The sequence below is a fragment of the Pleurodeles waltl genome, chromosome 3_1 (genome assembly GCF_031143425.1).
Source record: "Pleurodeles waltl isolate 20211129_DDA chromosome 3_1, aPleWal1.hap1.20221129, whole genome shotgun sequence".
Taxonomy (NCBI): Eukaryota; Metazoa; Chordata; class Amphibia; order Caudata; family Salamandridae; genus Pleurodeles; species Pleurodeles waltl.
The window spans coordinates 1321775387-1321803199 of record NC_090440.1 but is presented as its reverse complement, the minus strand read 5'-3'; the positions used below and the strand labels follow the sequence as shown (position 1 = coordinate 1321803199).

At 43.3% G+C, this 27813-nt stretch overlaps 1 protein-coding gene across 2 annotated transcripts in view; it reads left to right on the top strand.

Moving 5' to 3' along the window:
* MGAT5 (alpha-1,6-mannosylglycoprotein 6-beta-N-acetylglucosaminyltransferase) overlaps positions 1-27813 on the top strand; it is a 599358-nt gene that overhangs the window by 293601 nt on the left and 277944 nt on the right. For both annotated transcript variants that reach the window (XM_069224676.1, XM_069224675.1), the window contains exons 6-7: positions 15148-15219; positions 24200-24361. In XM_069224676.1, the coding sequence (XP_069080777.1) occupies positions 15148-15219; positions 24200-24361 (234 nt within the window). The remainder of the gene's footprint in view (positions 1-15147; positions 15220-24199; positions 24362-27813) is intronic.

The window sequence follows — 27813 nt, the reverse complement described above, 5'->3', positions numbered from 1 at the left end:
CTCTGTAGTGTGCTCATGCAGGATTTCTTCAGTGGGCTCAATGCCAATACTTTGTTTAGCAGATTTTCTATAAAAGGTAATGTTGAGGGAGGTACAAGCATACACTTGCCCAGATGAAAGCTGAAATTAGCACATGTTTATTTTCAAAGTTAAGTAGCTAAGAAGACACAACATAAATAACAATGACTATCATTCCCAGTCGCCCTGTGTCTTATTTTCAAGTGCTGATCTAACAAACATAAAAGCCTTGCCAACCCTGTTTCTACCCCTATATGAAGTGACAGACCATCAGATATGCTCCTCCAAAGAGTATACCATATCCATCTTGCAGAGCATTTTTATTTTCTTGCGTAATGTCCCTGCGTTATTGATATAACTAGACAATTCACGTCTAGAGCACACACTACTCGGTATCAGCACTTGAGCAATCTCCTTTTCATGTGTGTTATCTACTACTAGATAAAAAGGCATAGTTGCCCCTTTTGGTTATTGTGTGCTTGTTCGTCTCCTGACTACTGCACGGGGAGGCGTGAGTTTACAAGATACTCCTGTACGAACTGTTTCAACCCATGCAAGGAAGCGTTCCATTTCTCATAGTGGGGCTGAAGCCAATTCCAAGACGTCTTGGGCAACAGTGGGCATAGGATTGTAACAGAGCGTGCCACTTCCAGCACCAGTACTACACCCACTCTCTGTAATACCATTAAATACTTGCATTGAACAAAATGACCGCTGGTGATTCTTGATGGCAGTCAACTACATTTATAGTTAGTTGTTTAAGGATTACACTTAAAGATCTGTTACACATTCAGGAATATATTTTTAAGTCTAGTCCAAGAAGACATCTATGGGAACTGGTTTGCTGCAGACGTGGACCTCCGTATCTATGTGGACTCTTTGAAACAACAACTTTTATTCTCATATACAGATCTCCTTTGCATGAGACACACCACAGAATAATGCAAAACTAGAATCATGCAATATAAAAGCAGAATTCTATGTAATTGTAAATTGTGCTTGAATAGCACTTAATACCCCTGACCAGACCTCAAAAATGATAGTGACAAATCAAATAATCTACGACCTAACTGTAATGGTCTTGACCCGTAAACTGGGTTCAAATTATGTAGTCCTAGGCAAATATATTAATTCACAGATCAGCCATTTTCCTCATTATCACAGATGATAGCAACCATAATTATATTAGTGCAGCATGTCTGCTGTACAAAAAACTCTTGTTTAATAGACTAAATGCGTGTTCCGCATATAATACAAATCTAGCTGCATAAGAATACACATTATTGCTGACTTGCCTCTTAGTCAGGGCCACTGGAATTATGCTATTGTGCGTCGGTTTTCGCATAGTTATAAATTTGCCGCATTCGCCACATAATTAATCATCTGCCCCATAATCTGCAGATTTTAACAAAAAAAATTGTTTCTAGTTCAAACGGTTCAAAATGCATCCACATGTGTTGCTGTGCAGTAAGATGCCCTTTACAAAGCTGGACTGGTCCCCTTTCCATTGCTTATTGCTATATTGGGGTGTTAGATTCTTACTAATTAGGTTCACACAATGCCCAGAGAGAGTTGACAAGTTTTAAAATGGCAAAATAATGAAGTAATATTATTGCAAAATGTATTGCATTCTGATGCATAATTTGCCTTGTCTTGCCGCATAATATACCCAACCCTGCTGCATAATTTTTACCTCTCCTGCTGCATAATTCCAGTGGCCCTGTTCTTAGTTTATTAACAGCATTGTCGTCAGGGCAGGGCAAGAATGTTTCTCTAGTCGTGGTTCAAAACTGGCACTTTTAATGAATATGTAACTAAAGCAGGAAGTGAAGCATACAGTCATTTCCAGACAGGACATTTTACTTTGAAATAGCCACAAACTTTCCAAGTGACATGTGTTTTTACTGATAAGGCTTTATAGCATGCAAACAGTAGTGTTTTTTGTCATTTGGACATCACTAAGTAAGGTGTTCTATTTTGCTCCTATTTAAATCTTTGATTCACACGTCTGATTTACAAGAAAGTGCTTTTGTAATTCCTGATGTATTTTGAAATATTTGTACTATTTACTTAGAAGCTATTTAAATGTTCTATTAGGACAAAAACTAACATCCAACAGCCCTTTGTTTCACAAAGACTGTCAGACAGCTCACTTTACAAACTCATCTAACTGTCATAAGCACAAAAAGTAAACACTATTTTTCAGGATGAGATAAGAAGCACTAGTAAAAAGACAAACTGACATTTGACCTCTGTCCTTGAACAGACAGTAAATGTGTCAAGATAAAACAAGATTTAAAGGCATCTTTATTGCTCATTCATTTTATTTTCTGAATGAAAGAACACCTGTGAGAAGCTGGGGCTCTCAGCACTTCAGAGAGCCATCAGAAGACCAGGCAGCGCCCACAAGAGTCCCAGAACACGGGGACAAAGGAGTTGCAGAATGTGGTTGTCAAAGCACTACACAAAGGGATCCCACACTGCCATGGAACAACTCAGGAAGCTGAGCGTCGCAGGATAGAGTGCTGGGGACCTGGGCTATACTGTGCATGAAGGACCTTTAGAAGAAGTGCACAAAAGTCCAGGGAGCTGCAGAAGACGCAGTGCACAGGGGTACCGTCTGGCACGGGGAGGCAAGCCCTCACCTCCACCAAATTTGGACAGCTGGACCTTTGGACAGTCAGGATCACTTCGGTCCACCACCTGTGTTCCAGGGATCACACTCATCGACAGGAGAGGAGTCCCAGAGTACCAGTTGTTGTTGAAGAGAGGTGCCTGCTGAAGCAGGGAAGTGAATCCGTCGCGCCACAGGAGATTCCTTCAGTCCTTGTGGTCCAGAATGAAGAGAGGTAATCCTCAGAGCGTGCACACCTGGAAACTGTTGCAGTTGCTGGCTGGAGCTGAAGTTGCAGGGTCACAGTAGCCTTCTTGGATACTTTGTTGCAGTTACAGCGGTCCTGGAGCAGTCTGCAGTTGATCCGAAAGTCAGAAGCTGAAGCAGAGGATGCAGAGGACTCCTGGTGGAGTCTTGCAAACCAAATCTAGGAACCACCCAGAGGAGAGACCCTGAGAGGGGGATTGGCTACCTAACCAGATATGCACCTATCAGGAGGGTTCTCTGACATCACCTACTCGCACTGGCTACTCAGATGCTCCCAGAGGGTAACCCAAACCTTGGAATCCAAGATGGCTAATGGCAGGGACACTCTGGAGGAGCTACCACCCCTGGGGTGGTGATGGACAGTGGAGAGGTCACTCCTCTTTCCTTTGTCCAATTTTGCACAAGATCAGGGGCCGGGGGTCCCTGAACTGGTGTAGATTGGATTATGCAAGGAGTCCCCATTTGTGCCCTTCAAAGCATTTCCAGAGGCTCTGAGAGGATATCCCTCCCATGCCTGTAACACCTATTTCCAATTGGAGAGGGTGTTACACCCCTCTTCTAAAGCAAATGCATTGTTCTGCTCAATCCCCAGGAGGGCAGAAACCTGTCTATGAGGTGGCAGCAGCTGGGGCTGCAGTGGAATCCTCAGAGAGGTGGTTTGGCAGTACTGGGGGTCCATGGTGGAGCCTCCAGGGTGCATGGGATTGCCCCCCCCCCAATACCAGAATTGAATTAGTGGTTCAATTACTCAGTCTTAGACACCTCACATGGCCATATTCGGAGTTACCATTGTGAAGCTACATATATATATTGTCATATATGTAGTGCACACTTATAATGGTGTCCCCGCACTCACGGAGTCCTGGAAATTGGTTCTGGACAACGTGGGGGCACCTTTGCTAGTGCAAGGGTGCCCTCACACACAGTAACTTTGCACCTAGCCTTCAGTAAGTGAAGTTCAGACATAACGATGACTTATAAGTTACCTGGTGCTGTGAAATAGTGTGGCACTATTTCACTGTGGCTGCAGTGGCAGTCCTGAAGGAGTGTTTATATGAGCTTAAAGGGTGGCAAAAGAAATGCTGCAGCCCATAAGGATCTCCTGGAACCTCAATGCCGTAGGTACCATATACTAGGGACTTATAAGGGGGGTCCAGTGTGCCAATCTGGATTGGAATATGGAGTCACTAGACTATAGTGACAAATTTGAAGAACAGAGAGAGCATTAGCACTGGAGTTCTGGTTAGCAGCACTCCAGTGACACAGTCAAGCATACTCACAATACAGTAAAACACACTGACATATAGGCCACAAACTATGAGCACTTGGGTCCTGACTAGCGGGCTCCCAGTGATATGGTACAAACACACTGACAAGCGGGCCAAAAATGGATGTAACCATGCTACAAGAAAGCCACCTTCCTACAACAACTGTTTTCTTCCAGTTCAAGTTCACTCCACCACCAGAACTGACCAGGTCCTAAAAATAGCTTCTAAAAATAGCTCGACCCAATAAAATCTCACTCATCTAAGCAAGTGGACAATTTTTCGAGCCCTGCTGACTAGGCATTGAAGCACTTTGTGGCAAGTGACATCCTACTCAGGAACCCCAGATTAGGTGTAAATATTTAGTATATTAGTAATAAGTGTTTATTTTTTTTACCTTGTGCATAAAGTGGAGCATGCTCCCTTGGTGAAACACTTCTTGTCTAAACAACACAATGCAGAAGTCTCGCTTTGGGTGATTATTGAAACACTTCCCCCTCCGTGATAGAGGGTATATCACTGAAATTTTCATTTTTAAAGAACATCATTGGATTTACTATTTTATCATTGTCCAACAGAGAGACAGGAGAGATGTTAACCTTCAAATGGCATTCATTATTGGCTATTTTTTTAATGCATGTCAAAACTATCCCTTCATGATTCTCAATTCATGATCCTCCTCCATCAGTGTTATTTGGTTTTTTTTTGTTTTACTTCCTTTTGTCCTTATCTAAACTACCTGTCCCTCTTTTTTATTTGTTGCCTCACATTCAATTAATTAAACTGCGAGAGCCTCACAACCCAATGTGAATTCTCATAAACTGAAATTATCACACTCTCTATCTCAATCTAGCCTTGACTTGCACCCTGAGATACCTTCAGATTTGAATGTATTTTTACTTTTATTTATATGGACCATTTAACATGTTATCTTAGAATCTTTGCCCACTTTGAAGCTTTGGATGGCCACTCCATTTTTGTAGGCACTTATGACTAATTCCATATGTGAACCACTTGATGTTGACACTATTATTTGTCTCTTACATAAGTGAACATCAGAAATAGACCAACCAGTATGCTGGAATAATCTTAAATAGACTCAACAAAACAAAATGTTGTCTGATGAAGCGTTCAAAAGCATTGTATTATTCACATACTTGACTATATATACTTTTCTGTTTATCAAATATGCAGAAAGGTTAACTTGTAAATTTAGCTCTTTTGGTTATTCATTTGGAAATATTGTATGATTACATCAATCACATTATGCACTGATGATTTAACTTAATATGCAGTTTGTTAAGTTGATATTTTTTCTTTCCAAACTATGTGATAAAATGCCTATCGTAAACATGTATATGTTTTATTATCCTTTTATGGGTGAATAACTGTAAATCCATTTTCCAAGCTAAATCTTTTTGTGTACACTGAACCGCAGTGAGAGAGCCAATAGTAATTCTCTTGTTGTAACATATAAAGTCTTTCTTCCAGTTCACGTTTTGGTGTTTTTCCATTGCTTCTAATTCATTTTGCAATTTTCAAAGTAGGTCAAATCGTATTTCATATAGTTTAAATTTTACTTTTAAATTGTCATCTTTTAAAACAGCAGCATTCTGCTGCCACATGTTGTTCTCTCATTAACCACGTGCCAATGCTGCAGGCCAATACGATGCACCCATTTATCTAAATACTACACATGGCAAGCTTCATTGAAGCCCTTCTCACTTGGTGCCCTTGCTCATCAAGTTCCTGCTCATGGTGAGTGGTAAGGTCCCAGTTTATCACCCACAGATTTTATTGAACCTGTGGCCCCATTGAACCCTGTTCATTTGGACCCTCATATTTGATGTCTGACACTTTTGAGACCTAGCCTGGTCGTAATGTTAACCATTTCTAGGCAATGATATTGCAGACAAACATATAATTTACTGGTAATTGACAAGCTACATATTTAATTTGTGTGTAAAATTCATCATTATCTAAATTTGCCACTGTTAGGTCATGGATATTTCCAGAAGAAAGGCATATATATATTTATTTAACAATATTTTATTGTCATTTTATTTTAATACATTATTAATACAATTATAACTTATGCAGTAGTCCACATTAATTATTACCAACAGTTAATGTACTGTTCCAAACTGTGGATAGTACTTGCTTGAGCATATTTGTGGTCTATGCAGCTTCTCAATTGATTTTCATAATAACTATTTACATGATGGTGGTTAGTTAAGGTAAATGCTCCTACTAGGGTGGGTTAAGGACTAGACAGCTGGGGATTGGGGTTCTCTTGTTAAGTTTAAACTCAGCTGTCTACTCAGGGGTTATTGGCCGTGTGTGTTTGGACCTGGGCTGGCTCCTGATCAGAGCTATATAGTGTCGCTCACTCTCTTGTGGCTGCTGCCCTCCTTGGCTATCCTACGTTCTGTGCTAGGACCACCAATCTTTCCCTTCTGTTCGTAGTGCATGTTTATGTGTTCTGGTCTATCTAACTACACTTGGCCAGATGGTGTCTCGGCTACTCTCCCTGTGTTTCCTCGTCACTATCTCGAGATTCCCATCCTCTTAATAATTCCTCCCATAAAGGGGCAATAGGTTTCTGGCGCAGTCCCCTCAATTCTTCGTGCTCCAAGACCTGGAGTTCCGCTCTGGCCCATTTCGTGACTTCATATCGCCAGACTTCTAATGGAGAGGAGCTAGAAGCTTTCCAGTTTAGTGTTATTTGTCTCCTGTAGAGTGCCAGTGCCAGGTCCAGAAATCTGTTAGTTTCTGCACCCAGCGCCAATCCGGAATGTAGTCCAAACAAGCACAGCGACGGGGTCTGCAGCAGTTTGACACCCAGTGATTTCTCGAGTTCGCCCAATATCACCTCCCAGGCCCTCCGGATATCCGGGCAATGCCATAGCATATGGTCCAGGTCTGCATCTAGTTCGTTGCATCTGGAGCATGTTCTGGGGTCTCCCCCATAAATGATGTTTAGTCTATGCGGTGTGAGAAATGTTCTGTGCAAATAATTAAATCGTATATATCTTAGACGTGTGTTCCTGGTTACTGTCCTAGGGTATGCCATTGCTTTCTTCCACTCAGCTTCTGTCAGAGTATTACCCAGTGCCCTTTCCCATCTCTCACAAAGGGCTTGGAGGGGGGTCAGAGTGCACTCATTTTGGGCCCTGTACAGTTTTGCGACCAGGTGGGTATCCTCGCCCATAGTCAGGAGGATATATATGATATTGTGTGTCTCTGGTTCTGCATTGATCGTTCCCCAGTTCATTTTAATACAGCGAGTCAGGTGTTGGTAGGTTAAGAACTGCCCAGTCGGTATTTGATTTCTTTCGACCAGATCGGTGAATGATCTCAGTATTCCTCCCTGAAAGAAGTCTCCGAGAGTTCCAACCCCTTTGCTCGCCCATATCCCTAGTCCACCGCAAGTCCTCGATCCGTCCAATGGGTCAAGTACCAGCCACTGTAATGGAAGGGCTGGGGAGTATGGTGTACCTATTCCCGTTCTGCGTGAGCATCTCTTCAAGCATTCCAACGCTGTTTTCAGTAATGTGCTCTCTACTTTGCACTTCACTGTTCGGGCTAGCATGAACGCCAGCATCCGATCTCCGCCACTCCCCCTGCCTGCGGTGAGCTCCTCCATGCATCCTCTCCACGCCAGCCATCCAGCCACCCACTGCAACTGACAGGCCAAATAATAGAATTCAAAATCTGGCACTCCGAGGCCCCCCACAATCACCGGTCTACAGAGAACAGGGAGCGAGGCGCGTCTGCGGCCTCCATCCCATATAAGCTCTCTGAGTAGGGTGTTTAACTCGTGGAACTAAGTTGAGGGAATCACTACTGGCAGGTTAGTAAAGAAATGCAGGAGGCGTGGGAGCATTATCATTTTTGATAGGGATATCCTAGCTGATATGGTCAGTTTCCGAGATCTCCAAAATCCCACTGAGGAGCGGAGCACTCGGACTGCCTTACCTATGTTACCCTCGCGTAAGTCTCTTAGGTCGTGGAACACCTGGATGCCCAGATATTCAAAGGTGTGTGGGGCCCACACAACGTCCAGAGGGCACGTCCATGGGCGTACTCTGCCTGATTCCATTGGGAAGACAAAGGTCTTACTTCTATTTAATCGGAGTCCTGAAAGAGCTCCGAAATTATCTAGCTCCTCTAGTGCCCAGGGCAGGCCTGTCTCACCCTCCCTCAAATATATTAGGACATCATCTGCGTAAAGTGAGATAATATTTTCAGTTTGTCCTAGCATTATACCCTTGCCCAAGCCGGCAGAGCGGAATTGGGCGGCCAGGGGCTCAATAGCCAGGGCGAACAACAGAGGGGACAGAGGACATCCCTGCCTAGTGCCCCTGTAAACTGGATATGCCTCAGAGACTGATTTTCCGGTCTTCACTCTCGCAAGGGGGGATGCATATAATAGGTCCACCCAGCGCACCCAGTTGGTTCCTAGCCCTATTCTGAGCATCACTGTCCATAGGAAATCCCATCTTAGGGAGTCAAATGCTTTCTCGAAGTCTATTGCCAGCAGGGTTGCACCCGGGGGCTTCTCAGTGTGTGGCATGTGTAAAATGGAGAACAGGCGCCTCAGATTTAGGGATGTATTCCTTGCTGGAATAAAACCATTTTGATCCTGGTGTATCAATTAGGGATATGTTGAAGGATCCGATTGGACATAAGCTTACTGAGGATTTTGAAGTCACAATTTAGCATTGACAGTGGGCGGAAGTCGGTCACCGATAATTCGCCTGTGACTCGCTTAGGCAGGGGGACTACCAGTGCCTCCCTCATAGAGCCGGGAAGTATACCCCGTTGGAACGCCTCTGTGAATGTTTCTACCAGTCTGGGAGCTAGCAATGAAGAGTACTTTTTATAGAAGTCCATCGGCAGCCCATCAGTACCGGGGGTTTTCCAGCTGCTAACTGTGATATGGCTTCTTGTACTTCTTCCAGGGACACCGGGCCCTCCAAGACATCCCTGTCGCTATCTGTCAGTGTGGATGTTGGTAACGGGTGTAAGTATGCATGGACCTGCTCTAGTTCGATTGGGTCTGGCTGCCTGTATAAAAAGGTATAGTACTCTAGGAAAGCCCCATTGACCTCTCTAGGTGCGTGGTGAGACCTCCCCTTCATGTCACACACATTTACTATAGGTGCCCCTTCGCCTCCCGGTCTCACCAGCCAGGCCAGCATTCTCCCAGATCTACCCTCTTCTGCTTGTACTGAGGCCCAGTATCTTCGTGCGCTATGTAATCTTAATTGTTCTTCAGTTCGGGAATGCGATGACCTAGCGTCTTTTAATCTGTCTTCCTCTGTTTCTGTACCGTTACTGTTCCTTTCTACTTCATGGATGGTCTTTTCTAGCTTAACCAGCTCCCTCTCTAGTGTACGCTGGATTCCAGCCATCTGGCTCATGCATTGGCCTCTCACTGCTGCCTTGAGGGTTTCCCATTCTATGCCCCTAGATGTGGCTGATCTGGCATTAAAGGTAACATGATCTGTTATGTGGGAGCGGAGTGACTCTCTGTATGACTGGTCCTCCAGGGCCGACGGACGTAATCTCCACAACGGAATGGGGGGCCTATCCTCAGTTGCCTTCCATACCAGTAATAAGGGGTTATGGTCGGACAGGGTACGACCTAGGTATTCCGTGTGAGTTAAATTTTGTGTGGCCTGTGCAGAGCATAGGATCCTATCTATCCTAGTGTGTAGGCGGTGTAAGCTAGAATAGTATGAGTAGTCCCTGTCTGTCGGGTGTTGGACACGCCAAGCGTCTATCAGTTCCCAACTGAGCATCCAATCTTTGGAGTGCCTGGCAATTTTTTGTGTTATCGCCCCCTTAAGTGGCGGGGTGGAGCGGTCCATGTCCACATCTACAACACTGTTGAAATCTCCTCCAATGAATAATTCCTCCCCATTTCTACGTGTAAGATGTCCAGATAATTGCTGTAAAAGGGGATTTGGTCCTGATTGGGGGCGTAAATGCTGCATAGGGTAGTTGGTACTCCGTGTAGGAGTCCCCTCACCCTCACAAACCTACCTTCGTGGTCAATTTTCGTGGATGTAACCTCAAAAGGAACCCCCGCTCTTATCCACACTAATGCTCCCCTGGCGTAGGCTGACTATTTAGTAGCGAAGATCTGATCCCTCCATCTGCGCTTCAATTTATCAATCTCGTTAGCTGTGAGGTGGGTTTCTTGCAGCAGGCCGACATGTACCCCCCTCCTTTTCAAGTACGAGAGTACACGATGTCTCTTAGAGGGCGAACCCAGTTCCCTGACGTTCCAGGTCAAGAATGAATAACTAGCCATGTCGGTGTGTGGTGAACCGCATTGTTCCCCCTTTCCTTCCCGTGTCTTAGTTCCCTACCCTCCTCGTTAAGTTTAATGTGCGTAAATTGTAACCTCAGTGCCACCATCAAGGAACTAAGGGCCAGATGTAGCAAAGGATTTGCGTGTTGCAAACTGCGAAAATCGCCGTTTGCGAGTCGCAAAAGCCTCTTTGCTGTGCAGAAATGCATTTTGCGAGTCGGGATCGACTCGCAAAATGCATTTCCGAATCGCAAATAGGAAGGGGTGTTCCCTTCCTATTTGCGAGTCGCAGTGGAATGCAATTCCATTTGCGACCGCATATGTGGTCGCAAATGGAGTCGCAGTTACCATCCACTTGAAGTGGATGGTAATCCACTCGCAAATTGGAAGGGGTCCGCTTCCACTTTGTGAATGGACCCACAAATATTTATTCAGGGCAGGTAGTGGTCCATGGGACCACTACCTGCCCTGAAAAAATACCGAAACTAAAGGTTTCGTTTTTTTTTTTTTTTAAGTGCAGCTCGTTTTCCTTTAAGGAAAACGGGCTACACCTAAAAAAAAAAAAAAAGAAAATGCTTTATTTAAAAGCAGTCACGAACATGGAGGTCTGCTGACTACAGCAGGCCTCCATGTTTGCGAGTGCCTAGACTCGCTATGGGGCCGCAATTTGCGACCCACCTCATTAATATTAATGAGGTGGGTCATTGCGACCCCATAGCGACTCGCAGACGGTGTCTGAGACACCGTTCTGCATTGCAAATTGCGACTTGCAATTTGCGAGTCGGAAGGACTCGCAAATTGCAAGTCGCAATTTGCAATTTTCCTGCATCTGGCCCTAAATTGTAAACCCCAACGCCCCAACCCAAGGGCACCTCTCAAACTGTAGGTTGCCCAGTTAACATTGCAACAGTGCAGTAATAACAACAAGTCAGTTTGAGTTCTCGCCATTCTGATTGAATGGCCGAGAAACCGGTTGAGGGAGTGGCTGCGAGGTCGTCGAGGCCTCTTCAATAAAGTATTGTTATCCTCCAGTGCCAGTCGGGAAGACACTTATGCCAGTTCATCTGATGTTTGGGGGGGGTCACTCTAGGGGCGTCGCCGAGGTAGCTGGAGCCTCCTTCTGAAGAGACCGACGCCGCGTCTGAGTCTTTTGCACTATTGACCTGCGAGGGCGAACTCCCGCACACTGAGGCCACCGCATCCAGGGCCTCTATCTTCGCTGACTCTCTCTGGGCCCTGGTTGGCCCCGCAGGCAGCCGATCTCTATTGCGCTGTCTCTTCTTACCTCTGCGGGCGGCTCGTCTGGGCTGTTCGTGGCGGCCCCTCAACTCCAACCATTCCCATGCTTCCTCTGGCGATTGTAGAAACACCGTTTTGCCATCCAGGACCACTCTAAGTTTGGCTGGGAACAGGAGTGAGTACTGGATCCCCTCCTCGAGGAGGGCTTTTTTCACGGACAAGAACGAGGCACGTTTCAACTGGACTTCCAAGGTGAAGTCTGGGAATAGCGTCACCGCGCTGTTTTCAACTTCAAACGGTCCCGCTTCTCTGGCTCTACGGAGCAGACAGTCCCTGTCCCTATAATGCATTAACTTCGCTACCACCACCACCCGCGGTGGCCTCCCTGGCGCCAAAGGTCTCGAGGGGACACGGTGTGCTCTCTCCAGGGAGAAAAAGGCCGTAAGGTGATACGGTGCCACTACTGTGCGTAGCCATCCTTCGAGGAATTCCACCATGTCGGAACCTTCCACTCCCTCCGGAAGGCCCGCCACCCGAATGTTGTTCCTGCGGTTCCTGCCTTCTGCATCTTCCACGCGGCGTTCAAGGCGGTGTACCCGGTCTGTCAATTGTAGAACTGAGGCTGCAAGGTTTTCGGAGTGAGCTCTGCTATATCTGTCTCTGTAGCTTTTACTCTGCCTGCCAGTTTGGTGTGATCTGCCCTCAGTAACCCCAGCTCCACTGCCATTTCGTTAATGTCTTGACGTAAAGTTATTTTTGTGTCTTCAGTGGCCCCCAGGATCTTCTCCAGGGTTGCCTGGACAGTTGGATGCGCAAAGTCCCCCATGGTTTCTTTCTGTTGTGTACTTATAGGATTACAATGCAATGTCTTGCTTCTGGTCTTACCTTTAGAAGACATTCGGGGCTCGTGTTGCTGTGGGCTAGATGAAGAACAGGGTGGCGACCCACCCGCTGGCTGGGGATGAGTGTATTCAATTTCCTGTCGGACCCAATTGGTCTGATCTGCGGCCTTCCGGACCGGTTGCCAGTTTATGCAAGCCTGGTTCCAATCAAGTTGTCTCGGAGAGGTGGGTCCTCATGGCCCAGGCCAGCAGGGCCTTCCAGAGGCGGTATCATATCTGTGCTCGATCGCAACGCCCCTCATCATGCCTCCTCTCCCTGCGGCACTCGTATTAGACCCCGCCAGTCGAGTCGTTGCTCCCCCGGAGACCACCAGAGGAGTTCCACGTCTCATCTGCAGCTAGCAGCACACAGCTTCAGTCTCACCCGTAGTCACTCACTGGCGCTCGGCTCTCCTCACCTCTGCCCAACTCTACTCGTGCTTCGTAACTCCAGTCCGGAACAGCCAGAGCCTTCCCGGTGGGCTTCCCTCTGCCTATCTCAGCAGCCGGGTCGTCGCCCCCCGGGAACAATCAGAGGAGTTCCACGCCTCTGCCGCAGCAAGCAGCATGTAGCCTCAGCCTCACCTGGAGTCACCCACCGACGTCCGCCTCTCATCACCTCTGCCCAACGCTGCTCGTGCTTCGTAACTCTGGTCCGGCCCAGCCGGGGCCTTCCTGGCCGGCTTCCCTCCACCAGTCTCGGCGGACGGGTCGTCTCTTCTCCGGGGTTAACCAGGGGAGTTCCCTGCCCCAGTCGCATCAAGCAGCACGTAGCCTCAGCCTTAGCCGCACTCGGGGTCACTCATTGTCACCCGGCTCTCCTTTTCTCTGCTCAGTGCTGCTCGCGCTTCGTAACCCCGGGCCGGCCCAGTCCGGGCCCACACGCTCGCCGGGTCCAGGTCACCCGGATTCGTCACTTCAGTTCTTCCATTCGGCCCGGTGGTCTCGGCGGCCAGCCCGGCTCTGCACTTTCAAGATCGTATCCCCGGCTCCGGAAAGATGCTGAGTTTTATTGGGTCCCACCGGCCTCCCTCCGCAGGTCTCGGCAGCTGGGTCGTCGCTCCCCCGGGAGCCGCCTAGGGAGCCCCGCGTCTCACCTGCAGCAAGCAACACTTAGCCTACGACTCACCCGGGGTCATCAACCAGGGTCCGGTTCTCCTCGCCTCTGCCCAACGCTGCTCACGCTTCGTAACCCTGGCCCGGCCCAGCTCTGGAACACACTTGCGTTGGGTCCCGGTCGTATGGGTTCATCTTGCGGCTCTTCCTCTCGACCCGGTGGTCCCAACTGCCAACCCAGCTCCGCAGCTTCAGGATCTCACTCTTAGCACCCTGGAGGATGTTGATTTACTCAGGATTAATTAAGGCCTCGGCGGAGCTCTAATACTAAGCGTCCGCCATGTTGGCCCGATCAGCCACGCCCTTCCAGAAGAAAGGCATATGATGATGAAAAATATTCACAATGATGTATGGCTGAAAGAATTAGAGAGGACACATCAAAACTTAATTACTACATGGAAAAAATTGTATGCATACCCACTACCTTTTTGTTCAACCACTGAGATATAGCAGTTTTTTTCACTGCAAATATTATTTACATTTATTTTAAAACACCCCACCCCATGACATTAGTGTTTTTGACATGGTGCATTTTTAATTGAGATTGTAATATGTAAAAACTGATATTCTTTTTAAGACAAACTGTAAATTCCGAGCAGTCTACCTTAAACACTTTTAATTACACTGTATTAAATTGTAGAAGTATTTTAATGTCTTAGTTTGAACATCTTCAACATAAATGGCACTGACTGACTGATTGCATGTTCAGTGTAGTCGTGTGTGAAGTAGTTGCTGATACAAGCCCTCAGGTCGGGCTTTTTCTATTGTTGTCTGAGATCCGTGAAGCACGAAGATTGCTAATTGCTTTCATAAATAGGCTCTGCCATTTTCCTTTTACAAAAAATGTATGTATTGAAGTCAAATACCACTTTAACAAGAGTGCCTTTTAAAAAAAAAAAAAGCAATTGGCTTTTACTGCAATGTATTGATCGCAATGTCCTGTAGGCAGTACAGAAGCAGAAGCTTTGTTGTGCTCCGAGCAAAAGTAGAATACAGATTATGAAACAGATGGTGACTAGAATATGTGTAATAAGAAGGAGGCACCAGTCTTTTCATAAAAGGAGTACAATATTTTGTGCTGTTATGGAGAAGTGTTGTTATTCGCCAAAGGTACAGAATATCACATGAAAGTGGTGTTACACTATTGAGTTTATCCGGCAATTATTTCAGATTTGCCAACCCCACTTTTTGTTTGACTTCAGAAAAAGATTTTTTTGCCTAAACTTTCTGAAAAAAGACCAAACTAATTGTCTGTTTTCATATGTAGCTCAACTTGTTCTACCTTTTAAGGATTGTATACAGCACATTAGTGCAACGTAATGTTATACTTTGATGTGAAAAATAAAGCAACCAGTATATTTTAGAGGATAAAAAGGTACTGCTACTTATTTTATTTTGTATGTCTTACTTTTTCGTTTTCTAAAGGTTGAAAACTGGTGTCCTCGCTTGCCATGGAGAACGCGAAATTTAATTGAGGAGACTGATCAGAAGAACATGGTATGAGAAAAGCATCTCTAGTTTGTGTTTTTTGTAGGAAATAAAGAGCTCCATCACACTTTGGTGTTAGAAGCATCTTGGGTCACTGTTTTTATTGATTGGTTCTCATTAATGGTGTTGTAATATAGATAGTTTATGATATGAAATAATGCTGTACCTGCATTACAGATGGACCTTCTGCCTTTTTTGGTAGTATTATTGATGAGACTAACTTCATCATTTGTAGCCAGTTATAGTGAATTCTCTCAGGTATGTTATTCAGTATTAACATTATATATTTGAGTTGTCATCTGTGATGTCATTGAATACCCTGGAACATGACTTGAGTGATGTAATGTGGGAGGTCCTGAGCAGTGCAAGGCCTGGGTGCATGTTCTAGTTGGCTCAGTAAATTGTAACAGGTAAATTCCGGTGTTCTACATCATAACTGATATTTTCACATAACCATAGCTTCACTTTAATCTTTGTTTTTTTCATTGAATTTCTACGTTTTTTTTTGTAATGTGAAGGAAGTTTTTATTATCAGACGTAACTTTATAATGTCACTTTAACATTTGTTTTTTTTCAGTTCATTTCTTGCTTTTTTTCTTTTTGTTTTACGGAAAGTAAGTTCTTAGTACAAGTAATAAGTCCACAATTACTAAGAACCAAATACTCCATTGTAGAACTTAACGCTCTCAGGAAAGCAAAGCAGAGCAGTCTAAGACCTACTCATAATAAGTAGTGTACGCTAGCAATTTCAATTTGCTAGCATGCAACTATAACATTCAATACATTATTGTCCAGTTAGTGCTCTTTCTTGTTAGAATGAAAAGTACATTTATAACACATACATTACTAAATGCTAAGCATTAAATAACAAATATGTACATCTGGTAGATAGAAATATCTTTGGTAACACTCTCAAATCACATTTGATCCCTAGCTAATCGTGACCCCCATAATAACAGTTGCAACATCACAATATAAGTAAGTGTCATTTTAAGTAAACTCTATAAAGGGGTCACCACATCATTATATAAAAGGCATTACTTTTGACTTTGCCAAGAGGTCACCACATCTCCATACAGAAGGCAGACTTATTAGTTTTGTCTAATGTCACAACATTAGTTAAACAGCCACATATGATTTACTGTTAAATCAGTTACCATAATCCAATGTACTTATTATTAATACACACATTATTTAACATATTGCAATGCTCATTAACAGCCATTGTCACTAAAGTATTTTAAATAAAGCACTCTTAATCAAAACAAACATAAACATGCATTTAAGTATATATTTAACACTCTTCAGGCCATCAAATACAGCCCTAGAATCAACCATGAGAGGTCCTTTCACTCCAGCTGAAGATCATACAGCTCCAGCACAGAGTGCTTAAAAAAAGCTGGAAACGTCTCCTGGGGTCATTAATTAAATGACCATAGAGACTTAAGGCCTGATTATGACCTTGGCCGATATCCTGCCTGCCATTTTACAAGTTCCATAGAATATATTGGACCTTTTAATACGGTGGATGGGATATCCATCACGTTTGTGATGGAGTATCCCATCTGCCAAGGTTGTAATCAGGCCCTTAGTATGATTTTTCTTAAAATATCCCTATGGGAGGGCTGCTATGCTCCCAGTAGTCCCCCAGAATGATTACATTAATTGCTGGTAGTGTCCCTGCCCTTGGTTGGTGCCTTGGGGCACAACAGGTTAGAAATAATGCTATAGATCAGTGGTTCCCAACCTTTTGATATCTGTGGATCCCCACTTTAACATTAATGGAACCCAGGGACCCCCACTGAATACTCATGGGAATCCAGGGACCCCCGCCTGCATCATTACTGGAAGTTGGGGACCTAATTTGTCAATATTTGTTAATATTTTGTAATTTTCTAGGCTCTCGCAGACCCCCTGAGAAGGCTTAGCGGACCCCCAGGGTTACCCGGACCACAGGTTGGGAACCACTGCTATAGATAAAGCCCTAATAGTACATTTTTGGGCACTTAATTTACGAGCAGTGAATAGTTAACTAGAGGGTGCCACTCTGATCTCCTTCTGGTAGCTTCACTGCCACACATATTTATTATTTTTTTTGTTATGTATTTTGTGGGTGACCAGGTACCAGCCGAGGCACTCACACCTCATAGTTTCCATTGGGGTTTAGTCGGGGAGGCCTAAGGCTCCTGAGGTTCTGCCAGCTCCCAAGCCAGAATCAATCTTCTGGTGCCAGTGAGGAATCTGGCCAGAGTTCTTTGTGTTGCTACCTGGCGGGAGCAGGCTGTCTTTTTCTGGCTCCCACCCACAGCAGGAGCAATACAATGTATCCCAGTAGATGGGATCCAAGGGCCGTCTACCTGTTTTGGACCCCAGAGGACAGGGGTCCCTGGGTCAGTGGCTCATGCTTGCCCCCTCCCCAAAATTACTATAAAACCAAAAGATGTGCTGCAGCCGGCCCTGGTCCATCTTGGAGGAAATATAAACAAAGACAGCAGCCCAGCTTTTTTTTTTTAAATCATTATTCATTCCAGTGGGACAGTAACATGGAGAATCATTTTTTTTCCTAATGTTTGCCTACCTATTGCAAGGCGGTCATTCTATCCCTATCATGTGTCTTTCTGACCTTTTTTGTTTTAAAAAGAAAACATTTTCAGGACATGGAGACCAAGAGCCTGAGCCTATGTTTATGTTGTGGCCTGCCAATCAGAGCACTAGCTCCTAAAAGGTCCTTCAGCCAATCAGAATGCTTACATTTTTAAATTCAAGCCCAACTGTCAATATAAATGTAAATTATGATGTCTAATTTCTTCAAAACTACTGAACCGACATACAACAAATCACAAAAATCACACTTTCTGAGTAAAGATTGAGCTTTCTCACAAATTTGATGTTATTCTGCACAGCCATTTTGACTGCAGCGCTATGTAAAATTTTCTGTTCATATTGCATGGGAGAAAAGCATTTTGGGACACCCCCCCCCCACGCCCTTTTTTATGCCCCCTACTTGACTGATTGGCCTGGAATTTCCTAGGAAGGAGCTGAGTTGGATAACGTTTTTTTTTTCCCAAAAGTTTCATGGAGCTTCATCAAAAGGAGAGAGTGTGTGTGTGTGTGTGTGTTATGTAAAGCACACGTTAATATTTCTGTCGGATTGCAGCCAGCCATTCAGGGATTTGCTTTTCCCCTCGATTTTAGGAGGATCCGCAGAGGATTTGCGGATCCACGCATCGGTCCAAATAAAAAATGTGACAGTTTTTTGCACATAATGGATCCCTACGACCTCTCAATGTGTCTTATTGGGTCAGGCTACCTGTATCCTAACCCCTTATGTTTTTACCTCCCCTCCCCCCCCCCCCCCCCCCCCCCGGCAATGTGAGAACCAAAATAGCGACAATTTTTTTTTAATTGTTCAGCGATGTCAAACCCCAAAGAAAACTGAAATCAACCAGGTATGATGTGCAATGCACACCCCTCATTGTGCCTTTCCTCCACTTTGATGTGGCATTTTTTTTATTTTTTGCACAACACAAAAATTGCCACAGTGTATGGTACAAAATTACAATTTTCAAAATGGCAGAAGAAACACATTTTGATTCCTTTTTAGCAGCCATTCACATTTGTCAAAAATATCAAATGCTAATATCTCGAAACCAACTGAATGGATTTACACCAAACCAAGAAACCCTTGCTTCTAAGTAAAGTTATGTGAATGTTCCAAGTTTGGTGTAAAGTTCTTCAGGGTATTTTGCTGTAGCTGCGAATAAAATTTGCTATGGGATCTAAAATGGAAAAACACATCTCTCTTAATACTCATTTAACTTTAGCGTGAGAGGAATTTATCAAGAGAGAAGCGAAGAGAGGAAACCAGGATGAGCCATGCACAGCAGCAGAGAGAGATGATTTTGTGAAATTTTTAAAGGAAATGGTTGATAAACGGTTTTTACCAATCACTACATAAGGGGAAACTGACACGGAGAGCATTCTATGGAAAATACTTCTGGGATGCCTACTAAACACTGGTGAACGTGAGAGGTGAATTATGAAGAGGTTGGTTCGATAGAAGGGTAGGATGAAAAGTGGAAAGAAGGCAATAACTGGCCATTTTGCAGGACATTATGTGTAAGGCGAGATCCATGTTCACCTAGGAGAGAAAGTGGTACCGGGCTATGCTGGTTTTTGGTGCCCTGAGGTTGTTTGAGGTGAGGGGATTTGAAGAACTGCAAAGCTATGAGAGACGAAGATGCAGAGCAGGAATGCAGTGACTTGCAAATTAGACAGACCAGAAGAGGAAGTGAATTAAAGTGCACTTGGCAAATTTCTGCCTAGTGGTGGTGTATAGGAAGTGTGTACAATTGAGGGGTAGAGAGCATGGGTGTGTTTTTAGGCATGACGAAAGGTGGTGGACACAACAATTATAGGGCCATCAGCTAGTGCTGGATGATAAGTTGTCCATGGTGTTGCACTGGGTATAGGGCAATGCATTGTGGCTAATTGTTACCCCTGCTTTGATAGATGAGTGAGAAAATCCCCTGCCTCAAATGATATTGATTCACCATGTAGAAAATGATTCAGTGCAGTGGACTGGGTTGGAACTACTGAAGATGTTGAAGAGAGTCCTGAATGCTATGCAGGATATATGGGCGCAAACTGAAATCCTTTAGAAGCAGTTGCTGCCTAGGAGAGTAAAAGGAGAGGGGCTGAAAGCCAGTGGTCATAGACCGGGCATGTAAAAAAAAGAAAACAAAGTAAGCAGGGTTATCCGTTTTTTTGTAATGCCAAGAATATGAGAATCGTTCACCTTGAGGACATTTACTATAGGATGGCATAAAATGATCCCTCCATGGCAATGCGGTGTATCTGGTAAAGCATGATGGGTCCCCAGAGAACTAGTGAAGGGAGAAGGACTGATTGGGGAAAGGGGCACAATGAATAGTCCAGTGGTGGTGGTAGAGAGAGTTTGTTAAGGTAAAGGGACAGTTTAGCAGAGTAGTAAGGGAAAGAACATCAGCAACTAAGAAAAGTAGACAACCTGGGCCTAGCCCGGACAGGGTGGAAAGGATGTCAAATGAGAATTATGCTTGAGGAACAGAAGTTCTTTGGGTAAAGCAGCAATAGGTTTTTGGCGTTATTGAAGAGGAGAGAGGTTAGACATTAAGACATTGTGTATCGATGGCGGATGGTTTAGAGTTATTTTTGTTAGTACAATTTTAGGGACCTTTATTTAGTGTGTACAGCTTAGCCATCTGATGTGTCATTTCCACACAGCCAAACGGTATTGGGAGTCCATCTTTCCCAAAAGTGTTTTAAGTCAATTAAAGTTTGATGCCTGTGCAGGGGCGTTTCATTTTTTAGAATTATAAAATAGAGTTTTCCTTCTCTTGACATATTAGACTACTCACCCTTTATGTTGGCGAAAATGGCTACTTTTTAAAATGTTTTATTTAAAAGTGCCTTTTCGTGCATGTGTGATTCGATAATGCTTACTTTGCGTTGGTGTCTCTCGGGTTTTAAAAATACATTTCTGTTTGCCTAGCACAGAATTGCCCAACTCTAGCTCTTCGTATAATTGGGTTTGTGTTAAATTATTTTCTGTACAGCGGTTTACATTTCGAAATCGTGTGTTGGTTCTGCAGTTTACGTGAGTGAACCCGGATGGCAGTCTAGTCTATTTTAAGACTCGTGCAATGCCCTCATTTGTTTCCTTTTTTGCATAGATGTATTAAGTAGGACCAGCATAACTATGCAAGCTAGTAATCCGGTTCAGAGCTCTGTTGAATTTTAGCAGGATTATCCATTAAAGTGCAGGTTTTTAAACATATTTTATCAAGAAGCTTCTTCTACAGGAACACGGATTTAAAACTATCGGATTTGTCTAAATGTTTGCGTACAGTGGAAGGTTAAAACGGTTGTTATCATATCTTTTCGTGGCTGTGTATTCATTTTATTCCAGTTTTGATCGATATTGTTTTGCTTTATAAGTAGGTGGCTGAGAGACGAGCAAAAGCCCCAAGTAAACCAGGTTCCACTCGAAAGAAGATGTATTAAATTCCAACACTACCTTTTTTAAAGTCATGTAGTGTGTGTATACTACGCAGTTCTTTCTAGGTTGGAGCCAGACTGGTATTAGATTTCTATTTGAGGCACTTATCTGATCTGCTGCTTTCAATTTTCATTTAAAATCTATTCTCTCTAACCATGCATTGTGTGATTTTTCCTTGTGCATGCAGAAGTCGCATGTCTGATGAGCTTCATAGATTCCTGGTGAATTTCTTGTGTTTTTAGCACCAACTCAGAATTATAGAACACACCACAGTGTCACTTCAAATATGACTTTGGCGGCTATCTCCCCATAATCATTGTTGATGGGAAAGGGCTAAGGTGACAGGTTTTATGGGCATTTTCACTTGCCACTCGATAGACATCCCATGCAGAAATCGCTATGTTGGACATAGAGTGGAGATGTGCCAGGGACGTGTGTCACACTGTTGAAAGGATTCTATCCCCCTATTCCGGAAGATGCATTTTATATCCTGCGATCTGCCATAGATTAGTATATCTTGGGGAGGTAAATCAGCTCATACAAAATGTCCAAATATACACAACCTAAACTTTGTTCCCTGTAGTATCAATATGGTATCCGGAATGTCTGTTGAAGGTGATTTGCATGTGAATTTTTCGCTACTTGTTCCATGTCCAGTCCTGTTCCATTGTTACAAATAAACATAGTAAAGGGCAAATATATGTGCACATTTGCAGAATCCATGTTTCAGTGAGGTGCAATCATTGGTAGGGATTGAGATTCAGTCCTGATCCAAAATTGTGGAGCCTGCCAATTTGCATAAATACTTCTTTTTTTCCTTTTTCGAGCGTACACACCATTGGGTTAGTATTGATCAGCATCTTCCCTAATACTAAGGATCAAGAGCTAAACTTCTGATTGATGGATTACATGAGTTTCTCCTGAGTGATAGAGTAGTTTTAACCTCATTTTTATTGTACAGTTCTCTAACCGATATTGTATTTATATTGTTAGGTAAATGTTGAAACAATAAATACATTGGGAAAATGCTTATATGTTTTGTCTTGTACAGCTTCACAATAATTGTAGGTGGTCAAGGCTAGCTTAGGTATGTGTAAATCCTGAATAAGTTCTCTGAGGATGAGAAGTCAAAATGTTCATATGAGCGGACTTACTGTTGGTCTGAGCCCGGAAAAAGGTTATGCACAACTATTTAAATTCTATGTAAATTATATAGTGGCTGCTACAGGCATCACGGTTACCTGCCCATTGACTGTTCCCACTGCTTGACCATTGTAGAATATGAGGGCTGTGATTTAATAGCCTGTACCTAGCACCAGGGAGACAGTGCTTAATTTTGTGCTTGTTGTTTCCGGTGCAGAGCACCAGCACTTATTTTTGAGGGCCGGCACTTATTTTTCTGCCTCAAGCATTTACCGCGAGCAAAAGACACATTAGAGATGACAGAGGAAGAGAAAAATGAAAAAGCGTCACAAAGGGAGAAAGCAGAAATCTACAAGAGTGAGCTGAAGGAGCAGGGAGTGGCTTTAAATGGATTGAAGAGGCTCCAGGTGGCTTCAGAATTATGCTGCCCCTGTATTCCATGTTTGCACATTTAATTGCAGCAGCTGTTCGTTTCAGAGAAGGCTATGGCACCGGCACCTTTTTATTTACAAATTAAATACTGCAGGGAGATGATCATGGGAAACAAATTCAAATGCTTCATCAGAACAAAAATGCTGTAATGCTTCCTAGGTATCTTTGCAGAAAGTGTCAGAGTATGTTGTAGATAACATAAAAGACAAGAAATGATGCTAAAATAGTTCAGGTGTGGCGGGTGAATTCGATGGCACATTCTTACAGGTGCAATCTTTAAATGCAAAAAAGGCGTCAGAAACATAGCTGTCTGCACCTCTCCCCAGATAAGGTGTGGAGTTTGTGAAGCTCTCTGCTGCCTCAGTGTCTCTTACAGGGCCATAAGTACCAAATGAATGCTTTCCGGAGCATCAACTAAATTTTCATTTGAATGGACTCCGGTTTTATACGGGTTTTATGAAGCTCATTTGTTCCCACACATTACACTAATAAATCGGTATCCATGCATTCTAAACATAGTCAATACTTTTCTTTTTTCTCTTTTTGTTTTATTTTGTTATGTGTGAGTGTGCTTTTGTCATGCATTGACATTAATAGCTTTCTTGATCTCTTTTGCAGTGTATGTGATGGGAAAAATGTCCACGGGGAGATACTGTAATCTTTACTTGTAATGCATTTATGGCTTCCTCTATTTCGTCTATTGTGGCTAGGCAGCACTGTTATGTTATGTGTATTTGTAAAGCACACTATCACCCCCTTCCCCCCCCCCCCCCCCCCCCAGGGGATCCTGGTACTGAGTGGCATTAATACACAGGGTCTGTTAGAGACAGTTTCTTGATGCTAGGGTGCTTTCTCTGTTTCTCCAGGCTGTTTGAGGTTTTATTCTGTAACCCCATGTTTTGGTGCACGTTGGAATTAGTTTGCAACTGGTATTACTGTCAGCGCAGTCTTTTCGCTTAATTTGCATTTTTCCATTTCCTTTTCACTCCTGCATGCCCTGTGCATTTGGCTATTAGGAATTTTGCATGATGAGCTTTTTCAGTGTGGTAACTACTTGAGAATTCTGTCTATTTACAAATAAGCGTTTCTGAACGATTCGTTGTATAATCGTTTTGCATATCCATCTCTCCTTTGCTTGCCTCCGAGAGACTGAAGGAAAAAGATGGCTACGAGTGAAAGAAGTTCTTAGCCATCTTCAGTGGTAACAACCTCCTCCACAGGCCCCAAAAACAGAGCAAATGTCTTGGAGATAATGTTAGAGGGGACGATCATTGATTATATATATTTTTTTTAAAGTTCCCCTTTAAAACCAGTTTGCACTGCACAGGCATCTATGATGGATAGTTTATACTTTTTCCTTTCTAATGATTGCAGGCGGAGATCCGTACCAGCTTTGAGCAGTTGTACCAAGTAATGTCAAGGCGTGAAGAATTCCGATGGATGATGCTACGGATAAAAAGAATGGACACAGCGTGGATTGAAGCAATTAAGTCACTAGCAGAAAAGCAAAGCCTTGACAAGAGAAAAAGAAAAAAGGTTGGCTAAACTATGCTTTTGTTTTCATTATGAATTAATGTATAAACTAAATGTAGTTTCCTTCATGCCTATTACTTTCTGCCATGCTAGGCCCCGGGGCCCAACTTTGGCCAGAAGCGAATGGGACCCCTCGTGCACTGCCCCGCCACTCTGCAAGAAATATTTTGCTTTTTATGCAACAGCGGGGTTTGATGGAAAGTACAGAGACCCTTGTGTATAATTTAGGGCACATAATTGGGAGGCACAGCATTTTTGGAAGGTTGTGGACCAGGGAAATGTGGCACGTGAGGTGTTGTTTTTACTTTTCTTTGTTTGGGCTTTGGGTCCTCTGGACCTAAGGTTTGGACCTTTCCTGTGAAGGCTGTGCATAGATGAGCTTTTAGGTCGCTGTGCATATGCCCTTTATGGATTTCTTTGGACGGTAGTATTCGATTTAGTGTAACAAATTGCGTTGGCCACAGAATCGTATTGTAACAGTTATCAGAGCTGATATAACCATGCAGCTCTATGCCCCATAAATGCTAATCTTTTAGAGTGGAATACAACAGTGCCTCGACATGCTTTCCTTTTCTACTATTCCCCAAGACTCCACAGTGTATAACATGCAATACTTTCACACGTAGACAATAGATCTAGAAATGGGAAAGTGTGATTGCAGAATGTGCTTTGAAACCAAGCACATTATGCTCAGCTAGATATAATACGGTAACAGCAACTATGAACTGGACTATAGATTGCTTCGTAACCCCTGCCTTGTATAACAAATGTATGCATCTGTGTGTACGTGTCGCACTTTTTGAAAAGTTTCAAACCTACTATATCAGTCACAGAAACTGAGATATGGTGCTCTGACTTATTGTAAAGAACATGCTAGAGTCAAGAATAAGGTATTCAAATAAAAAGGTGAATGCATTCATAGAATATAATTACTAAACATGACACTTTCAAAGACAAACACATTTGAAAGATGCTTATAAGCTAAAAAGCAATTGAAACTTGAAAAGAAGAGTAGGAATTATGAAATGGAGCATAGAAGGTTTCTCCAATATGTTATGATTGTCATTTTTCATAACTGTTGCTAAAGTGTCGAAGATTAAAACAAACATTCGGGCACCAAGTTAGTTTAGTCGGAGAAATAATCAAGCTCAATTGTTGATAATCAAGTTAAATCATTATACATTTTCAAATTATATTTTCATATCTCAAAAGGATCTTCTTTTGGTTTACAATGGAAAGGTATTCTCTCAATCTAAACTAATGGTGTTATGTGTTCATCTGTCTTTAGTAGAAGGTTTAAAAGTGGATTTCCAATTTTGAAGGATTTCTGTTTTGACCACTATCAAAGATTTCCGGATCTAAGCAAGGATATTTTTATCACTCAATGTTGCCTCGAAGAAAGGTGATTATTTCATCATGTAGGCTCCTAAGATTCTCATTTTGACCTTTCTGCTTCCTATAACTTTGTTGTGTTTTCATTATGTACAGGAAACCGTTAATGCCTCATTACGAGTTTGGCGGTGTTAAGACTGCCAAACTGGTGCGGCGATCGGACTGCTGCACTCCTGCCGGTCCGACTGCCAGATTATAGCCCTGGATGTCGGACCTCCAGAAGGCCACTGCCACTGCATGGATCACGGATCCCAATGGAGTAGCAGCGAATAAAGTTGTTGTCAGCCACAATGATGCCCATATCAGCACCGCCGTGCTAATCACAACTTCGCTCTCTGCCAGCCTTTCCATTTAAGGCTAGCAGAAAGCCAGTACTGGGGGCTACTTGGGACCCCCCCACTGCCCCTGCTTTGCCCCTCCCCCGCCAGCACCCTCAGAATGAGCACTGTCTGCTCTACAGACAGTGCGCATTCTGAGGGTGCTGGTGTGCAACAGCATTGGCCTCTGCTCCCTTAAGTGAGCAGAGGCCAATGCCGTTGCACTGTTTATGCTAGGCTGATCAGCGGAAACATTGTAATATGATGTTTCCATCGGTCAGCCCGGTAGAAACATTGTAATACGGTGAGGCAGCCGATCTGACGGTAGCCTTGCCCCGGGGGTTTGGCAATCTGACAGTCAGACCGCCAAACTCATAATAAGCCCTTTAGTTTTAATTATTATTAAATAGCCTATGTTCCCACAGATCCATTGTGGTTGAGTTTGAGTCAGTTGCAAGTCTCGTCGAGTAAGTACTAATGTCATCCCAGTTGTATGTTGTGATCTCCCAGAAAGGTACTTAATTGCACCTGAAATTGTTGTTTTAAGTTTGCAATATCCTCTGGTTATAAAAAAAGACAAAAAAAAAAAAAAAAGTTGCTACTAGTTGTGTTGTCAATTGAGGACACGTGACCTGACTTAGAGTTCGGAAGAAAAGGAAAATCTTCTAATTTCTGATGAAAACTCTAAATAAGTAATGTCAACTGCCTGAATTTCCTTTAGCAAAAATTGGAGAATTTCCAGTTACCTCTAAACTGTAAATCAAGCACAGAATCAACTGTGGAATTGGATATGATTGCTAGACCAAATAGACACCTCTGTCTAACAAAGATATGGATTCTGAAAGCTTTTCTAAAGACTTCTGTGCTACACCCACCAAGATTCTCAGCAAATAACCAACATTGTTTTGTCCAATAGTTACATCGAAATAAGGTCCTTTGCTGTTTGAGCAAAAGTAGGGAAGAATCCACCTGATATCTTTGTGATTACATCTAGTAACTGTGTCATTGACATGCCTAAACCATTGATTATAAACTATACTTATGTTCTATTTAGCCCTCATTATGCATGGTCTCTTAATTCTTATAGGACCACTAACCGCCTTTTCCAGTCTCATCAGAATTATATGTTTGCTACTTTCAAATGGAGATGTTGATTGGTAAAATGAGGTAAAATTTCCATGTGAAAGTGTGGTGGGGATTACCAAGGGAAACAGACCTGGAATTTCCAGTTCACCTGCTACTTCTTAATTTCTTACTGGACTATCAGAACCATCTCACAATGGGCTGAACTAAGGAGTGAGTTACCATTACCCTCGATAGAGATAACTCTGAGGGGCGGGAAAAACTGATCTATTTTCCCGAGAATTCTTAATGCAGGGCCTTTGTGGATTATCAGAGAATCTCACCCCTAAGAGTAAACAGTTTCTACGAGTCATTTGTTTGAAAACATGAATGATGAGGGAATAATGGCTAAAACTGCACTGAGATAGAGCCCGAACCCATCTCCTCTGTTTTGTTGATTGACAAACAAGTGCTAAGAGGATTAGGAACCCTTCAATTACTTTTGGCTGCCAGACAGCTATTGGCAGAAAAACACAAATGCATCAATGACTGGTTTCAGATACATTTTGAGTTTCTTTTTTTCTGACCTCTCTACAGTCTACTGATTTTTAAATACTGAGTTCACTCATAAGTTTATTTTGCTCATACTTTGTATGCCATATACATGAGGTTTATATTAACAAT